General features: G+C 38.0%; 1 protein-coding gene across 1 annotated transcript in view; it reads left to right on the forward strand.

Moving 5' to 3' along the window:
- MYLK (myosin light chain kinase) overlaps nt 1-20,191 on the forward strand; it is a 147,210-nt gene that overhangs the window by 34,240 nt on the left and 92,779 nt on the right. Inside the window, 5 exon segments of the mRNA XM_035536847.1 lie at nt 796-832; nt 2,717-3,288; nt 4,256-4,459; nt 5,613-5,747; nt 11,274-11,426. Of these exon segments, the coding sequence (XP_035392740.1) occupies nt 796-832; nt 2,717-3,288; nt 4,256-4,459; nt 5,613-5,747; nt 11,274-11,426 (1,101 nt within the window).

Here is a 20,191-nt window from a genome sequence, read left to right on the forward strand (position 1 = left end):
TATGAAGAATTTCAGTTACAGTTTAATGACAGGTTTATGGGTTATTACTGACAGGTCAACTGTCAACTTTAATCTGACCAAGAGAAAACAAACTGCATACCACAGTTTTAACTATGGAAAAAATAGAGAGATGTGGTTGGTACTTGATCTGGAGTAGTATTTCTGTCATTCTCCTGCTGCCCCCAAGGGAATCAAATACTATCAAGGACTGGGAGAATGCATAGAGGCTTAAATACATATGACCTAAGAGACTGACTATGGGCAAATATGTGCTCGCTTATATCAATAATGAGGTAACTTGGCAACCCAGTGTAGCTTAGCCCAGGTTTCCTGGTAATGTTTCAAAGTGAAGAAACACTGTTTTAAACAGGGGACCACTGCAATTTCATTGTAGGCATGCTCAGTGGTATTACTGGTGGTTTGTCTTTCACCCACTTCTGCATGCTCTTTGGAGTTCCCATAGGACTTGATGAGCTGCTTCTCAGGTGGAACCTCTTCTTTACTTCTGTTCTCCAACACAGAGTCTTTGAGATTCACAGTTCTCAAAGGACTTGAGAACTTACTTGACCTAGAAATGTCTCAAAATGGACTAAGACCTCTGTGTTTCAGCTGAGCCATTTGGTGTATTCTATATAAATTCTAGACATGGTGGTAGTCAATCTTGACTTCAAAGGACTGAAAATGTGTAGAGTGAAATTTCTTAAGTATGTTCTTCACTTATAATCTTTGAAATTTATGGGAGTGTGCATGGTATTGTACATATAAGGTACCTGTTCTTTTCTTTTTCTATTTCAGGTCCAGACAAGACTGACACATACACTCAGCCACTATGGTATGTTTTTACTAGACTTCTTTCTCGGTATATACCAAGGTTCCTTCTCAGCACTAATTTTGACATTTACTGCATGAGCCTTCCTCACAAAGTGATCAATCTTTTTGGGTCAGTCTGTATTTGGAAGTCAGACAATGTGTACTTGGAATGAGATAGTGCCAATATCAGGTCTCCTGGTAGTATGAAATAGTTGGTAGAACTGCTGTCAAAATTCAGAATGCTGGTCTGGTTCAGGAAAGCAAAATTTAGATGACTTTATGCTCACAGTTTCCATGTAGCCAACAAGTTGTATAATCTGAACAAGAGCTATGTGAGGACACTCACATATACTCTGTACCAATTGGTCAATTTTTTATTTTTTTTTTTCATCAAAACCCTAAGTATCAAGTAAGTACTGGGCAGGCTGTTCTTTGCTGTCAAAAGTAAAATACGCTATGGCCATAGTCTTTGATATTGTTTGAAAATAGACTACAAAAGTAAGGGTGAAGTAATAAGTAATAAAAAAAAATATTTATTTTAGGACATTATCAAGATAATTAAAATTAAATGACTATGAATTTTAAGAAATCATTTTGTAAAATGACTTTAATTTAGGAACAGAAAATGCTGAAATGAAATGCTCTATGCTGCCTGTGTAAGACACTTTAATGAAGGCCATTTGCTTTACAGTCTTCAGGATGTTAAATCTGTCCTCACGTGCCATGGATGGCATTTCAAAAGTACATGTTTACGTTGTCCTGACTCTATGTCAGTTGCAAAGTGGATCTGAAAATGCTGTGCTACCTTGTTTAACGTTTGTGTGATTTTTAGGAACATAGTTTAAAATAAGTTTAGTGTGATTCTCTACAGCCGGAATTCCCAATGTACTGGGTTCTTCACAGTATTTTTGCCTCCTCCATTGTTTACTCACAAATGAAGGATATTTCATAAAATGTAAAAATCTTACAGTTGTAACTGTAAATCTTGTGTGCATTATTTCTATATTGCCTTTAACTCTGGCTGAAGAAAGTACCACCATAAATATCCTGAATCTCCCTGGGAGAATAAGTCAATGACACAAAACATAGCAAAGTAGAGCTGGGTTAGAAATGACTTTTAGAATTTCATATGTTCCATTTCTGCCTTGGAAAAATAATTATGCTTTTGGAGGTGTGAGACAGACACAGTACTCTACAGGTAGCAGCTTAGGGGTCAGGGCAGTCAACTTCAATGTAGGAAACTTAAATTCAAGTCCCTCAAGTTCTGACCAGCAGATCCATCACAGTTCTGAGAAACTCTTCCTAATAAAATCATAGATGATATTTTTACATCCATTCAATTGATTTTTTTTTTTACTACACCCCTTTTCCCTCCTCTAGTATTCTGCCAAATTTACTGATGAGTTCCCTTTTGAAATCACCTAAGTTATAAGACACCATAATTAGAAATAGTAAATTCACTGCATAATTTACATTTTAATTTCACCTTAAGGAGCTATTTTACGTGGCATTTTGAGCTATAATTACATGTAGCCTCAATTTATTAAAACATGTCATAGTGTTACACTATGGATATTCCAGGAACTCATGTAATTACTCTCTAGCAGCATATTCAAGGCTAGTGTCTGACTCACAAAACATGTGTTACAGCCTGAGCAGAGGATTTGTACCCAGAAACTCCTCAGCTGAGACAGTGTTTGAGCACTGATCACATTTAATGAGTAATTTCACTTTACCTCTTTCATCCCTGTTTTTAATCTGTCTGAGGGAAAGAGCAGTGCTTGTCACTCACATAACTAAAGGCAAATTGATCTTCCTCCTAAGTGCTTGGACATTTATATCATTGCTGATAATAATAATTAGTCTTTATACAGAGTCATATATCTGTAAACTTATCTTCCTTCAGCATGCCGTCAAAACCAACATTTGCTCTTAAAGCTGCTGAAAACTCAGATTTCAAACAGGCAGCTAGCAATGGGATTGCCAAAGAGCTCAAATCTAGCAGCACTGAACTCATGATTGAAACCAAAGACAGGGTGTCAGCAAAGAAAGAGGCCTTTTACATCTCCAGAGAAGCCAAAGAGAGTAATCAAGTACAGAACCAAGAAGTCAATGCAGTATCTCTTCAAGAACCTAAAGGAGGAACAAAGGGATCTCAGGTCTTGCAGAAAACTTCAAGCACCATCACACTACAGCCCATCAAAGTGCAACCAGAACCAAAGGCAGAACCCCAGACCACTTTCATCAGGCAGGGTGAAGACAGGAAAAGGACTGTGCAACCCCTGATGACAACTCAGCAAACCCCATCTCTGACAGGACAAGTAGGTCCAAGGAGTAGAGAAGCAGAAAATAGAGCTGGAGCCCGGAAGACTGTAATGGAGGAGAAGAGGGACCCTTTGGGAATTCCTCCTCAGTTTGAAAGCCGCCCAGAGAGCCTGGAAGCATCAGAAGGACAGGAGATTAAATTCAAGAGCAAAGGTAAAGGGATGAAAGGTATCAGAGCCCTGGGGTTAGTCAGGTTACCCTTCTGTGTGCAGAAGTAGGGAAGCTCTTCCTCCTTCACTGCAAGTTGCCCTGCTCATAAAGCATTTCAGAAATAGATGGTGAATTTCATGTTATTTCCACAGTAATCTGCTGTGGAAAAGATCAGGTAAGAAACTGCAATCAGTCTCTATATTTCCATTTGGGAATCTACTATTGCCCCTCATATTTGGTTGGCTCAGTGATGATCTGAGTGCTTCCTAACAGCTGAAATGAAAAGGTCAAAATTAAAATGGTGTTTAAGAGTTTTCTCCACAGTTTGGCCAGGTTTCAACCTCTCGAAAGAGTAGTGAAGGCTGTATCTTGCTGAATCCAAGAAGAATGTTTAGAACACTTTTTTTTTTTTCTTTTAATTACAATTTTAGTAGAAGATTATTTGTAAGCTTTTTTTTTTTTTTTCAAGTTTGCACTCTAAAATGCTCCTAAAAGTGAGAGAGAAATTGTTTTTTTATGTCTCTAGCTCTCTCTTCTCTAGGTTGTGCAGTCCCAGAATGAACAACCACAGTAATTGTTTCAGTGGTAGGAACCGTGGGTTGTGAAGTACTGATAAGTACTCAGAGAAGCCAACTGAGCAGGATAGGAAGGAATGGCAGAAATACCTTTTTCTTCTCTAATATCTCTCATCTAATATCACATTTTTTGTGTGTGACTTGTTAGAGGAACAATTTTCAGACAGAAGTGCTGTGGTTTTTCAGGTTACCAAGCATTTTTTATTTTAAAGTTGGACTGGCTGAAAGGTTTTGGAACATCAGGAATATCAGACTGTCTTTTGAAGATAGTGTATTACTGACTCATTAAGGTTTATATAATCATGTACATGTAAATTATACCTAATTTATACTAAAGCAAATAATGGAATTACACTAATACCTGTTCATAAAAATTCAAAGACCTGATGGTTTAGTTTCAGGGAAACCAAAACCAAATGTGGAGTGGTTCAAAGAGGGTGCACCTATTAAAGCTGGAGAAAGTATCCAAATATATGAAGAAGACGGAGTTCATTGCCTATGGTTAAAGAAAACCTGCTTGGGGGACAGTGGATCTTACAGCTGTGCAGCTTTCAACCCCAAAGGCCAGACTTCCACCAGCTGGTTGTTAACTGTCAAAAGTAAGTAAGCTAGTGTGAGCCCATCTGCACTTTGAAAACTGTGGCTGGTCTTTACTGTGTTGCCAAAGGGTGGTGACTGAAAAATTCCTGTTAGAATTTCTCAGTAAAGTTTAATTCTGATTCCTAGTTTTGTCACTGATGTGGTGTGGGATAGCTGACAAGCCACTTTCTGCATCAGTTTCCACTCTGACCTTTTGTTTTTGTTGTTTGTATAACTAAAACCCTCTCATCACATGCTTTGCACCCAGGGAGGTCTGTTCCCCATTGGAGTTTTCTATTAATGTTTGTATTTGATACAGTTTGCCAAAGATTTTGTTGTTGTTCTGCATGTAGTTCTCTTGGAGTTGCTTAGCATTTCTGCAGGACACTGCATATCTGAAATGTTTTGCAAGCACAAACTGATCCTGTGCAGTAGAGCAAGTAAGAAGAAAAGTGAAGGAATGAGGATTGCATGCTGCCAAATTCAAGCATAGCTTCCAGTAAAAAATTATTTTGAGCTTGAAGGCACTGTCTTACTGGTCTTACTGAAAGATTTTTTTTTTTGCCTTTTAGTAAATCCTGTCCTCATTTCTAAGCGTTTCACCTGGTTTTAGGTTTTCTCCTGGAGCTATGATCATGTTTATGCAAATTTCTCTATTTGCTGTGCCTGAGGTTAAAGAAGGATACTCAAGATACTCTCACTTTCCATCTTATGAGACACCTGTAAACTGCATCCTTAATTCACCCTGTTTCACTGCCAACCAGGGGAAACTGGGGAGAAACTGGAAGAATACAGACAATCATAGAGAAGAATTTTCCTTCTTATTCTTTGCACTGAGCTCTCTGGCAATATGTTGCATACCCTTCTAGTAATTGGCTGCAACTGGTGAAATCTGGAGCAGAAAACAACCACCTAAGAAACAGCTTGAAGGCTGGCAATGCTTGCTTTGTAGATTATGAAAGAACCCCTTATTTCACACCAGTTCACACTCAAAATGATTTATGTTTCCCAATAAAATATTTCACTGTGGTTTTGATTTTTTTTTTTCTGGTTGGCACAGGATGAATCTGTTAGCCCAGCCATGCCACCTAACCCTACCTAGAAAAGTCACTAAGTGGTAAAGGTCATTTTGTCAATTTGGGTTAAAGGAACTGTTTTCATTTTGGTTTTAAGGGCCTAAAGTTGAAGAGGTTGCTCCATGCTTTTCCAGTGTCTTGAAAGGATGCACTGTGAGTGAAGGGCAAGACTTTGTGCTGCAGTGCTGTGTAGGAGGCATACCTGTGCCTCAGATCACATGGCTTCTCAATGGTAAGGAACCCCCTGGTCTGCAATATGTGCATGCACCCACTTACATTCACAGTCTCAAATGCCACTCTGATCAGTACATAGCACGGCTGTGAATACTGCACTCTAACTCACCATAATATAATACACTAGAACCTTCGAAGAAAATCACTTTATATTCAGATAGTAAACAAGAAGGATAGTGGTTTTTTGTTTGTTTGTTTGTTTTCCTGTCTTACTGCAGTTTTCCAGTATGTCCAGGAGGGGACTCTAGTGACAACATTGTATGCAGATGGTTTTCCTGGGTTTCGTTAAATGAAGTTTTCACCGTGCTGCAACAAAATCTGTGTTGCTACTGTATGCTGAATCCCGTGCTACCTCCACTCCTTTGGTATGAGCCTCTGCTTGGAGAGTAGCAGAGATCCCATGATCCCACGGGAGAAATAAGTCCTAAGCAAAATAAGTACCTTATCACCTTCTAGGGTTGGAAGGAAATCTATGCCAGATTCCACTCATCTTTCAGCTGGGCAGGTCATAACCGTTTTTAGCATCCAGATGCCTAAGATAACAAAATCACAGCTTTTCTCATTGCTTGTCTACTAGGAAGATGTTCCTTGAGATCCCAGGTCTGCACAGGAATGCCTATAAAAAGTTGATTAAAAAAAGGATACATAATTTTTTATTTTATTTTATCAGGCTCTATAAACTCCTCCCATGTTCTTATTAAACAACTGAACATGGAAGCTTCCTTAACAGTCCCCTCTTGATATCAGAGTTGGACCCAAACTTCAGTATTTTGCTTAGATTTCAAATGATTTCAGAGATCCAAGGACTACATGCTTTGACTAAGGTCTCTTTCAGTTTAGAGTCATGTCTATTAAACACCAGACAGATTTATTCAGCTTAACCCTCAAGCACCTCTGTTATTCCTGAAGTGCAATTGATTTTTTGCAGACTCCCCCAGACTATTTATCTTTGTGTGTGTGTGATTTAAAGACAAAGAGTAGCATGCTTTGCCATAAAGCTGTTTCCTCTAGGATTGTTTTAAAATGAATTATTTGTACATGATCTCTGCTTTTCTTAAGTTGTTCGGAGTAAATGGGATAACTCAAAAAGGTGGCAGGGCAAATGAACCATGACCTTGAGATCAGTATGTTCCCACAGCCTGGCCTGTTCTCCTTCCCAATAGCTCCACGTCTAGAATAGAAAGGCCACCGCTTTATTTACAGCATGAAACATGTGAATGAAAGCTCAGACATACTCCCATTGGAAAGCATTTGTTTCTCTGAAGACTATTTTACAGTTCCAGCTTTGCAGACTGGGGTAGACTCACTGTGGCAATTAAATAATTGTGTCTTGAAGCACAGAGGGGACAACTCCTATGCATGGGGTCAACCTTTTCAGCTTCATGTTCCAAGGGTATCCCATGCCCTATGCAGTTCCCTTAGTCATTGAATGATGTAGCTACACCTAGCTGTCATCCACATCACAAAGAGCATCTTCCTGTCTCAAACGACTTCAAATTGTGTGTTACACTTTATCAGGAACAGAGATAACGTCTCCATCGATGTAACCATGCTATCCAGAAAGACATCGTCTCCTGAAAAAATGTAGCCTAGAGGTCAATAAACCACAGGTTTCTGTAGGCTTCCAGTATGCACTGCGCTCGCCTGCCATTTTTCAATATGTTTGTTCTGCTTTGACCTTCCTCTTTTGAACTCAGCTGAGTCTGCGCCTGTTCAGGTATAACAATGTTTTTATTGCATCCAAGCTTCTAACTGCAATTGTATCAGTATCACAAAGAGGCATAAGCATGGTGGTTTTTTTCAGGTAGCTGGAATTTAAACCATTTATGATTCTGTAGGTGAAAGCTAGCTCTGCTCTTAAATAAAAAGACAGTGATGATTCTGAGTAACAGTAGCACAACAAACTATTACAATAATAAAAATTAGGGACATCATTATTTTAAAGATATACGTACACTTCTTTTATTAAAGACTCCTATAATATACCATTATATTTTAATGTTTTCCTGTCTTGCATCTGATTGTGATGCATAACAGTTTGTATACCATTTTGATACAAACTTGAATGGATTATAAACAGTAGTTTAATGCTGCTAATTCCATATACACTCCTAGGGTCGTTATTCTACCTGACAATCAAATTGGATATAGCGATCTTTGAAAGCAAACTTTTCTTTCCTGTCTACAAGCTAGCTAGATACTACAAACCACTCATCTTTATAGCCATAACCAAATAAAGGAGAAAAGTGTGTTTTCAAAAAATAAAAAATAAAAAATAAAAAATAAAGTGTTAGAATCTGCTGTCCATGCTTGGAATATAAGGCCTCTTCAGTTCATAAGTGGTAGACTGCTGCAGAGAAAAATGTAGTCTGCCCAGAGCAATTGCACAACTGTTTGAAATATAGCACTTTTTATATGGGACAGGATGTGCAGAGTTCACAAGAAAATATCAAATGCAAATTGTCTTCCAAGTGTGACAACAATAATGGATTATTTTTTTCGAAAGGACTAGTGGGAAAAATATGTACATCTAGATGAAATAATGTGTGCAAAGCCCAAGTTTAGCAAATCATAAGAGAACAGGGGAAAAAAAAAAAAAAAAAGAGTCTAGGCTGGCCAGCCCTTGATACCAAGCAGCATGTATGCTGCCCAGTTTGCCTCCGAGGAACCAACAATACCTGAGAACTAAAAGATTTACAACAGCTCGTTACATACAAGTACTACGTTTATATACTGACTGTTTTTACCAGTTGTGACTGCATGCAAATTTAAAATATTTTCCAAGCCATACATAGATTGACCTCTCTTTTTAGGGCAACCAAGCCAAAACAATAGATGATGTAAGTGGCGCATTGTCAATAATTACTTCTTAGAACCTGTAAGGGCAAGGAGTTACTTCCACATTCATCCAAGTTTAGCTCCTACTCTTCTCTGCAGCTTTACCATCCTCAATTTCATTTTTATACTTTTTCCAGGCCTATTATAATGATTTAAATATTTTTTTCCAACTTTTTAAAGACAGTTCTTTTGTCTTTTGCTCTAATTCTGCATATTAAATTAAATTTCCCCCTGAATCTTCACCAATTTACTTCATTTTTTAAAAAAATTCTCTGAAAATAAACTTTTTTTGGTTTAGTTCTGGCCTCACCAAAATTTCAATTTCAATTTATTTTAGCTTCTTTAAATGCTTTACTGGTAACTTCTTTTTAATTTGTAAGGATAAGGCCCATTTCACTTTATTTCAAATATATCCTTTTTCTTATTTTTTTTTCCGAAGTTAAATTGAACATCTTTTTTATTTAAAAACAATAATAATAAACATATTAATTTAAAAACAGTATGATCACAACTTGAAGCAGAACAATTCTCTGAGTAGTGTTTTGTTTTAGGATAGCTTTATGATCTGTCCAGAAAGCTTTTAATAAATGGGCCAGGGGAAAATTTCCTTTCTTCTGGCATAACATGCCAGCAGTAAGGTATTTTTTGTTATTGTTTCTACTGCCAAGCTGTCATGGAGATTTGACTGTTCTGCCTCTAGAGAAGGCAACATTTCACTGCTGGGAGAGTTGTTTTTATTAGATCAAAATATAAGAACAATGGATATAACTTAGAATCTTGCTGTAGGTTATTCCTCAGAGCAGAAATATTTTCATTTGTTTGCTGGGGTCTAATGAAAAGGCAGAATGGTGAATAATGCTAAAAAAAAAAATAATGGTTTCATTGAGTTGGAGTCAGAAATGGGATGCCCTGACAAATTTTGATTTGAGGACATGGTAAAGGAGGCCCCATTTTCTTTTTCCACACAGAACATTTATCGTATTCATTTGTTTATTTATGACCAAAAAAAAAAAAAAAGTCCAGTTTTAACAATGCAGCTTTTGTTCTGAATGTATTTCTGACCTGGTTATCATCATAGCATCATTAGGCACCATTTATAGTTTCAGGGTCAGAATCCCAGACAGGATCCCTGACAGGTTTGACACCCTACAGTCAGACCAGGAAGGCAGTCCAACACCCCATGCCCTCTTACAGAAAGCTTTCTTTGCTTGAGCTTCAGTTCTGTGTGTACGTATTTGAATGTAATGGTATTCCTGTATGCAAAAATATTGATTGGAATTAATAGTTACAACAGCCCGTGTAACTGAGTGAAAGGGATCTCAAAGGAACTAGCAATAAGAATATGTGATCTGTGATCTGCGAAGAACGAGAGGTGAGTTTATTCTAAAATCAGAGTCTTCTGGGCAGTTGATTAAATGTTTGCCCCAGTTTTTCATGCTGTAGAAAATCTGCTAATTTAACAAAGAGATAACTTTAAAGAGAAAAAAAGGGAATGAGATTATCTACCCAGGCATTATATAGTATTTTTTAAATATTGGATCATGCTGATTTGGGTGCATCTATGCATTTCCAAATTAAACTTCATATGCGGATAAATAATGCATAGATAATAACTGTCTTCTGCTAATGTTGGAAATCAGAGATGAGAGAAAAACCTGTATCATCATTTAATTTATCCTGCTGATAGTGCGGAGATGGTTTTTAGAATCCCCAGAGGTTTTTTTCCCAAATGTTTTTAAATGACTTTGGCAATTAAATCAATTTTGATCTTTCCTTTTGACCATTATCTCCCAAGTGACAGATGTCTTTGATACAGCCCTGCACAATTTCTCTGCAGTTTCAGCATCCTCTCAGATGACCTTAGTTTCTCTTCCAGCATGGTGTTTATGCAGATATCAGGCCCTCTTAAGCATTGCATACACTGGGAAAGCAACCAATGATGAGTCGGTACTGGAAAATATTTAATATGGGGAAAACAGATTGCAGAAGCATTTCAGAAAGTAAGGCTGAGATTGATGATAGTTCCCGAAACAATAGCAAGGCGACTTAAACCAGTCTACACTAACATTTAAGCATGTTCCATACCAATTCAAGGAACCAGTTTCTTAAAATGAACTTCTTTAACAGTCGTGTCACTGTAGACCAGACTGTACCTGTCTGCTAGCAGACTATACATACTTTAGTGTAGATTGAATGCCTGGTAGATCAGCCTCTTGGCTCCATCCTAGACTTTGCTGCCTCTCTTGGAATGTCTTCCACTGCAAAGTACTTAATTTAAGGGGCTTCAAGTGCTTCATCATGCCCTTTTGTACATCTGGACGGTAATACCAGTATCTTTTTTTCAGGCAAAGTGCTATTAGATGGAGGCAATGTCTAAGTAAACACACAAGACATTTATTCTCTTATTTGCCTGAGAGAGAATCTCTTCAAAACACAAAGATAAACCTTCTTCCTCTTATTGCTATCAAAGGTGGCACCCAATAAACCTAATGAATGGTGAGATTTGTCTGAAGACCATATTCTGCTTTGTGCTTGGGATGCTTCTGTTTGTAGTCACTAGAGAGCAGGGGCCGTGCATTCTAATATACTGACTGCTGTTAGGCATCCAAATTTCACTGAAAGCAAGAAGTGTTTTTGAAACATATGGCTGATGTATTAAGATAATTGTCTCCCTTTCTGTCTGCAGAACAGCCAATTCAGTATGCCCATTCCACTTTTGAAGATGGAGTTGCAAAACTGACTGTCCAAGATGCCTTACCAGAAGATGATGGCATTTATACCTGTCTGGCTGAAAACAACACAGGACAGGCATCATGCAGTGCTCAGGTCACTGTCAAAGGTGAATACTCAGCTTCGTGTAATTACAGCGGTGGTATCTGCCATAATCGTTTAAAAACAAACAAAAAACATTAGATCATTAATGAAGGTAATTGTAAATGTATTCTTAGCTCTTCTCTGCAGGCTTGGTTTTCTCCTCTTTGGAGGTGTGTGAAACTTAGATGTTTATGGACTTTGAAAAGTAAAGTTATATGTATGTTGCTTAAAAGGGTATTAATGTTCTGATATTACCAAGAGTGGCTTAATGTGGTAGAGAGCAGTTAAGCTAAGGTTTGGAAGAATTGTATCAGTGTAGGAAAGGACTGTCTCTGCTGAAAGAAAAGAGTGCAATATCACCAGTGTCACCCATCAGGAAGAAAGTGCTGTGATGAGAAGGCAGCTGCCACCCCTTTTGCTTGAACAGAGTTCTCTCAGAGAACAGGGCCAGAGACTGCAATTATGATGGCAAATGTCACTGTTCAGCTACCAGGAGTTATGAGAGGGAAAAATAACTCCGAGAAGGTATGTGTTAGCTAATTGGAGGAAGTACATCTCCGAATGAGCAAAATTTTGGTAGTGTAAGTACCAGAAGAAGGACGTAGTGAGCAATTGAGATGATCTGTCATCTTTGAAATCTAGGAGCATCTTCTTTGCAAATATCAATATTTTGATACCCTCAGTGGTGACTTGACATATTTCATTTGTCCATGAATGACATAATTCTGCACTATGATCTGGACAAACCCAATCTAAAACAACAGAGATCTCATCTTGTCAGAATCCCGTGGATAAATTGAACAGTGAGAGGTAGTATCAATCAGTATTATTTTTGTTATTCTTATAATCTCATGTGGTATCAGGTTATACAGTTGTTTTGTTTTATGGCTGCAGATGATCAGATTCCACCTCCCTCTGCACTCAAGACTGTATTTAGTATTTATCATCTGCAAATTATTTTTTTCCCAAAGTTATAAAAGTTTGCCACTGCCTGTCCAACAGATGGATGAGTGACAGCTGCCAAGGGAAGTATTCCATTTGTCTAGGACCAAGTAATGCCTGCAGCAAATTAGTGCATATATCTTAGTGGGAAATGTATCCTGATTCCTGGGATCCCTGGATTTGTCTTGGTTTGCCAATGTTCTGTGGTGTTTGTCTTCAGCACTTCAGTGATAGGTCTGCACCTATTCAGTCTATGTGAATCCACTTAAAAATCTAGGCAAGCTGAAAAATGAAAACAGAGTAATTGTGGTAAATCTGCGAGTTAATTTCTTGATTACAGAATTGGAAATGCAGTACCTACCCTACCCCCTCAAAGAAGGCATGAAGTAAGAAAACATTGACTTCAAATAATCCTGAAACTAATATGTTCTCTAATATGTTCTCAAAGCTGCCATTTATAATTTCTCTGAAGCATTTTATCTGCATTAGCTAAGGGGCAATTGAGAGAACTGCACCTCAAGGGAGCAGTCTTTGACATGGGACCTGCTGATTCTTCACTGGGACACAGAATCGAAAAAGACAGCCCCTTTCTCACTAATAATTTCTGAGTTATTTTAGGGTTGACATGCGATGCTAATGCACTTAGTGACCTAGCCTTTCCCTAGGTTTCTGTACTTTTCTGAGCTATTTCAGGCTACTTAGGCACCGTTGCACTGACTTGGATTCCTCTTATACTTTGGCTAGTCTGGGGCTCAAAAACTGCAATGCTACAGCTACTCTACTATGGGGAGTTAGTTCCTCTGTTCCGCATCCCGTTCTGTTTTCTGAGAGTCATGGAGTGTGGAGGGACAAAGAGGAGCAGAATTAACAACATGCGTGACAGGCATGTGTTTAAAGTTTTTACAGCCTTAGCTCTCCTCTCCACTTCCTCCCTAAAAGTCATTATGTCCTTATTGCTGTGAGGATTAGAATAACTTTCCCCAACACTCAGATCAATGCAGATTTGCCTGACAGAAATAGTACCAAATTTAAAATTGTGATTTCCAAATCTCTTATCTTTTCATATATTTCCATCAGATCCTCTAGTAAACATTTACTGGCTCTAGGCTTCTTTGAGACCCCGAATGCTGCAGCTAAGGCTTCTCAAAAATGCTTGGCTTTTGCAGGCAGATTACAGCAGGAAATCCATGTACATGCAGGAAGAGAGAAAACTTCATAAATCCTCTCCTGACCAGACACTGATTAGTGGGAAAAAGTCTGTACAAGCTGTTTCTGAATTCTAACTCATCTCTTCCCTTTTGTCTCCCAGATGATTTAAGGTTTTCAGGTTTTATGGAGCGTTCAGTTTGTTCGTTCATTGCTAGAGCAATATTTTCCTTTTGTACCTGAAATGTAATTTGTATTTAATCTAAGACAGAATTAATCTTCTTGACATATTATCAATATCAGACCAGTGTCAGAAATCATCTTCCTTCCAAATCATCACTCTTGGCTTTATTGTTATTTACAATTGTCTTTTTCTTCCTTATTACTGAGCAGGATAAATTCTGCCTTGTGGCCAGCAACCTCAGTCCTTCCTTGGTTTTATATGAAAAAAGCTGAAGGCATTTAGCCATTTGTAAGAGGCTTTTGGCATCTTGTTGCAAAAGTCCCACACTTCTTATGGATGGTGTATTAAGAAATGTACTGGTCTTAAAAATTAAACAAATTCAAACTAATCACTCTTGTGAAGATCACTTAAAGGCAGGGCACTAAAGGGACACTAGGTAGTCTCCGAAGAAAGTAAGTTAATCAAGGTGAAGCTAATTCTGGTCTTGTGAAAGGCTAAGTAGACTAAATTGAATCCTGACAGTTGTCTTCTCTGTGATGGTGGTTTCTTAAAGCTGTAATGTAGGTTAGAGATGAGCTCCAGAGAACGAGCGGCACTTTTTTGAAAAACCAGGCTAGAAAATATCTTCACCATCAGAATGTTTTCTAACTGAATTCTCCAGTGAGCAGGGTGCACTGGATGAAATGCTAGATTCTAATGCAAGAAAACCTAAGAGGTAAGAAACAGTCCAGATTACTCAAACATTGTGACAGACCTCCCTGTTCCCGTAACAGTATCATTTGTCACTCTGAAAATGTTAGATTTTTTTCTGCACTCAGACTTAATACATCATTTTCCATACACAGCAAAATCAAAGTTTGAGAAGCTTTGGGGCTGATGTGCAAGTTTTTCTGTAAGCTTTTAACTTCTGTATAAATGACTGAGTTCTTGCTGTTATTGTAAATTAGTCAACATTTAATACTACAATTTTCCAGATGTTTTGCGATATGAAAATAAGTATCCAAGCCATTTTCTAAATATACCATGCATCTCATTAAAAATAATAAAAAAAAAAAAAATCCCAGGTTCTTAACAGGCAGATGTAGGGTAAATTCAGGTCACCTGAAATGTATTTTCAGTGATTATATACTGACGGTGAGAGTAGACACTGAAGTTGAATATTAATATTACTCAGCCTTTTGCCAAGGTCTTTGACCTTTTAAACTAACTTTTTATGAATAGAAAAATGTGCCGAGGAGAGGTTAATTGACTTGGCTGTACATATAATGACTCAGTTATAGTGCTTTGCTGTAGCTGTGACAGTTGAAGTATATGGACAAGATGACAAGTGGTAATAACTGGTATAGTTGGAATTAAGGCCAACTCCGAGGCACAGCAGCTGTTCTTCAGGTCTGCCTCATACCTCAGATAAGCCTTCTGATATGTAATTGTCTCTGTCAGTTAACTATTCACTGACAAGGAACCATAAGTGAGACCTACCTGTAGCAAAGATGTGTCAAAGGGATATTTAACCACCTGACATTCACACCAATTCCTGGGTGTGCTATACAAGATTACAAGGGTGAGGGAGAGCAGGAGGAGGGATGGGACAAATGATGGGATCAATCTATTATTGTTCTGTACCAAATTAATACTGTGTGTAGAAGGCTTTTGTTCTTTTGCAAAAAGGGTGTGCATGTAAGAGAGGCAGTTATTTCCTTTTTCCAGTGTATCAAGCTGGAGTGCTTGTTACACGAGGGCCAGGAGAATATATTATATATTATATAATATATTATATATATTATACCAGGAGAATGTCCTTCTGTCTTACAGTTCTGCCCAGCTGTAGATGACAAACAAAACATCTGACCTACCGCAGCTCTTCTTTCATCATGTGGACTTCCTGAGCCACCTCATGCCAAGCAGAAGCAGCATTGATTTTAAGAGGGAGTGCACAAAGCCTGGCTGGCAATAGCAGTAGCACATGCTTGGAGCTAGGATAGTCCAGTGGGCTCTGGTGCTCTGCAGCCACCCAGAACTGTTTTGCTGATGCTGGCATTTTGTGCACTGCTTTCTTGAACAGAGGCCTAATGCTGCCTCCCTCAGTGAGCAAACACTATTCAGCAAATGCTGCTGCTTCTGCTCATTGGCTCTTGACCTCATTTCTTCCTCCCTGCCAACACTGCACTTTCCTGATTTCACACCTGTTCCTCTTTCTCCCCAGCCACTTTCAGTTCACAGGGTTGTGGGTTTTTTTTGTTATTTTTTGTAGTGCAGCCTCCCCAGCATAAATATCTACGTAGGGAAGCTAGTAGCCCTTGTAATCTGATTACTGTAGTCATTCATTGATCATTGGACAAGCAGATTAGAGTCACCTGAAAGCCTGTTAACGTCCCTGCTCTAGTAACCAGTTTATCTGAGCAGTGAAGGGAGATGTTATGTGGAAAACCAGTTTATTTTGTTCCTGTCACTTTTCTGTCTGGTGTGAGCGGGACTGTAAAATATAAGCAGGTTGAAGAAAGGCTTTCAGGTAGGAGTCTTTTCTTCCACTCATTAGAGACACTGTCTTTAGGTCATGGGTTATTTTCCTTTCTATCTCAGAATGATCTCTCACAGATAGTCATCTTCTAAAGAAAGTAATCACTGCGATAAGCAACCTCTCTTTGAATCCTTAACCGAGAGGCTACAGCTTTGTTTCTCAAATATTTCTGCCTAAGGTAAGTGAAGTGTGATGTCTTACTTGTCAAGAGTGATGAAATAGTTGTGACAGTTTTTCAAAGCCAGTATTTATTGAAAATAATTTGCTGTATTTGAAGCATAACATAAATATAAAGGACTATAGAAGACTTTCCAAAATGCATGACTCTAGTCTTGTTAAATGTCCAGAAGGCATTCCAGACCAGTAGCCTGGTGGAACTGCTTGGCTATGTAAGAACTGGTTCAGAGCACTAAATGAAAGCAAGGTTTTTTTGTTACTACATTGAAAGGTCAGAGGTAAGCTGTTGTAAGCAGAGCTAATATTAGCAATCAAAGAAACTCTGTTCCAGTGCTTTCAAAAGTGTCCTAAAATTCTTGGTCCAGCACTATGCGTGGGTCAGTAACAGCTGTAATCCTCGTAAGACTGAGCTGCTTTTTTTAATAAATTGCCTTCTTTCAGAACCTCAAGACCAAACATGAAGAACAATGCTGGCTAGAGACCAAAAATGAGGGACAAAAGCAAAACATGTGTGGAAGCTTTTAATGATATAGGATTTGTGCCATCAATACAAAGTTCTCTAAAGACAGCTTCTTGATATAAGCCATTTCCAGAAAAAGGGGAACCAAATTTGGATGCAAATGAGGGATGAGTGATTGCAGAATGAGTGAAAGTTAAATGGCAGGAATTGTATGAATTTTTTTATAAATGAAAAACAAAGCTGACAGAAAAAAAAAATAATTTCAAAAGAAAAACAACAACAACAAGAAAACCCCCTACATCTGATGGTGTTCTCAACTGCGAACATTTAACTATTGTATACCAGAATGACAGAAAACAGATGGTTTTGTTAACAGTCTTAGGAAAGGTCCTGTGTTGGTCCAGGGGTAAACTCCCAATCTGGATTGCCAAATTCTACGATGTTCTAGCTTTAACTGAAAAGTGGAAGTTGTCAAAAAACATATAAAGCCTGTTAACTGAATATACACCTGAGTAATTTTGAAAGCATGGATATGACATTACCCCAAAGAATGTTTCCAAAAGCAGCTGATATGGATTAGCTAGTGCGAATTCAGTCAGGCATCAAATTATCTTATTGAATTAGGTTGACTGTAAAACCTTACAGAAATCATTGTTGTGCAGGAGATTTGAGGTAGGCAAGCTGTGGGAAGTGAAGAAGCCCTAATCAAAATTAATGGCTGACAGTTAATACAGTTAGGAGTGGGTGTTTTTTTGTTTGTTTTTGTTGGTTTGGAGGAAAATGGACTTGGTTTCTAACAGTAAGATCATTTCTATCTGCATTCATTTTCTGGACTTTCTCCTAATTTTTCATGTGGTTAGGAATTTACCCAGTTTATTTTACTTCTATGAATCATATTCCAACCTAGCTTCTCTGAACTTCCTTACCATGCATATTAGAGTAACATGAATTTATCAAAGCAGAGTCCTTTTTTGTATATATTGCTAAACAAATGAAGAAGAGCAAACATATTTTAGTCACTTTTGTACCATCAGTCATGACTACGTCATATAGAGTACTCGCCAATGAAAAACTTAGTCTGCAGACTGGTTATGTACCAGTTAAAATTACTATATACCCAAGAACATCACAGGTAAAATGGCCAAGTGCTAGAAGCAACCTGTTATAACAGGTAAGCTTTTCATATCTAGTGCCTCATACTTAGGCAGAGAGAGAGATACAGATGGAAGTGCACCTGTAAGTTTAATGTTTACCTTTAAACTACAAATCAAAAAGTGGAATACATCGTTAACCAAGCAGTTTCCCAAATTGTGAATTAAAATCTTAGGGGCATTATAGACAGCCTCTAAGGATATATCTGTGCCTTCTCTTCTCACTGTTTAAGGCAATTTGTACTTCTGTTAGTGTGAAGTTTTGTCCCTTTCTATTTATGTCTCTTGGATTTGGTAGCAGAAGTGTTGGCCGTATTTTAGAAGCCTCTTGATTACCTTGCATTACCCGCTGATGTAAAACATATATACAAATAAGCATATATATGCTCCAGTGCAAAAATCTCATAGAAGTTTTACTTACAGAAGGAAAATTCTTGCATAAGCAGAAGAGTATAGCCAACGGTTAGGGAAAAGCAGAGGGCGTCAGTGTCCAGTAAGATTTTTGTCATGTATCCAAGAAAATAATCATTAAAAAATGTCTCTCAGTCAAAGGACTCAGTGGACAAAAGAGATTGGTTTGAGAGGAGGGTGATGTGCTTGTTTGAGTATAAATGAGAAAACTTTTGTGAATAGCATTATCAATAGTCTAGGGAAATGGGACAACCACAAAAAGATTTATGATTGTATAAGCAAGGGATATTCAGCATGTGCAGAGAGAGAAGAACTATAAAGGGGAAAAATGAAGAATTACTTTATGAACAGCACTATGCAGGGGGAAAAGTAGGGTTATAGGGAGAGGAAGGCCAAAGTAAGATGAAAAGGGGAGATGAGTTTGCCTCAGGGGAACATTTGTGTTTGATTTAGGTGACTACAGATAAATCTGGAAATTTTAAGTACATAAGCTGGAGTGTATAAGGCCAAGTAAGGATGGTGAACTCTTGAAGGTATATTTTTTCAGTTTAGTCTTAAAAATTTATCAATGTGTTCTTTAAGCATCTTACTGGGTTACAGTATAGATTCTAGTATTAGTATGCTAGGTTATTATGGACACCCAAATTGAAAACAAAGCTCCTCTGAGTAAACTGACCAAACAAGTCAGACTCTCAGGAATTCCATTTTCATTCTCATTTCTTTCATAGTGCTACTAATTTTCTGAAGGAAAACTAAACAGAACAGCAACAACAACAAAAAATAATATTCTTTGTCCTTAATCTTTGCTCCCAGATGAGAACATGAAGAGGGTAAGGTTTCTTTCCTATGTGCCAAGTCCAACCTAGCTGTTGGCAGGGCATTTCCACTAGGCATAAATGCTCGTATGCTGCTTAGACCCATCTTGCTTTCTGCCCTGTCTCAGTCAAAGGCAAATACCGACCTTGGAGAGCAGATGTCGTGAAACTCGACTGTTGTGGACAGATAGTAGTGAGAAATATCCCATCCTTATCCTACTACAAAAATGTCATTTCTTACCGAGTCAAGAAGAATTAGCAACAAACCTCTCCCTACAAACACAGGGCTCCATGCTGAATATTAGCAGGTCCTGCCTTGTCCTCAATAATTTTGCAAGTCTATGCAGTTCTCTTGCCTTAAAAGGCAGAATTGACCACATAACAGAAGCAGCATAACAGGATTTGTAGTATGAACATTTGGGTTGCAAAATGTACCTATCTAGGCATACACACTGCTCTAACACCTGTTTTCACTCTTCTTTGTAAAATGTAATTTTGTCAAACAATGATACTTTTAGAGGTATAAGGTTTTGATTTTAGAAATTGGAAAAATGTGTGATACAGAAAAGTTTAAGCACTTTAACACAGGTTACTGTGTAAGTCCTAATGAGCAAGTCATTTCTTTGAAGTAGAGGAAAGGAACAGAAGGCAGGAACTTCATGTAGCTGTATATGATTGGAGGTTTCCATATGGCTTCATTTTAGTCAGACCTTGCCTTGACTAGAGTTCCACGGACACACTTTGCCTTTTTTTCAGGATAATGTCTTCGTTTTCTGTTTTGTTTTGTTTTCCAATATGAATTCATCAAGAAGAGACAACTGACCACAAACAAAGCCATACTACAACTTTGTTGCTGATGTGGATTTATCTGGGGAGGGAAGGGCTAATGGGGCTTTAACTCTTTATTAATGCCATCCTTGGGGACACTTGCACTTTATGTGACTGTTGTTCCTGTTGTGCTTCCATTCCATTTCTGCTCATACAGA

Source organism: Cygnus atratus, chromosome 6 (genome assembly GCF_013377495.2).
Source record: "Cygnus atratus isolate AKBS03 ecotype Queensland, Australia chromosome 6, CAtr_DNAZoo_HiC_assembly, whole genome shotgun sequence".
Taxonomy (NCBI): Eukaryota; Metazoa; Chordata; class Aves; order Anseriformes; family Anatidae; genus Cygnus; species Cygnus atratus.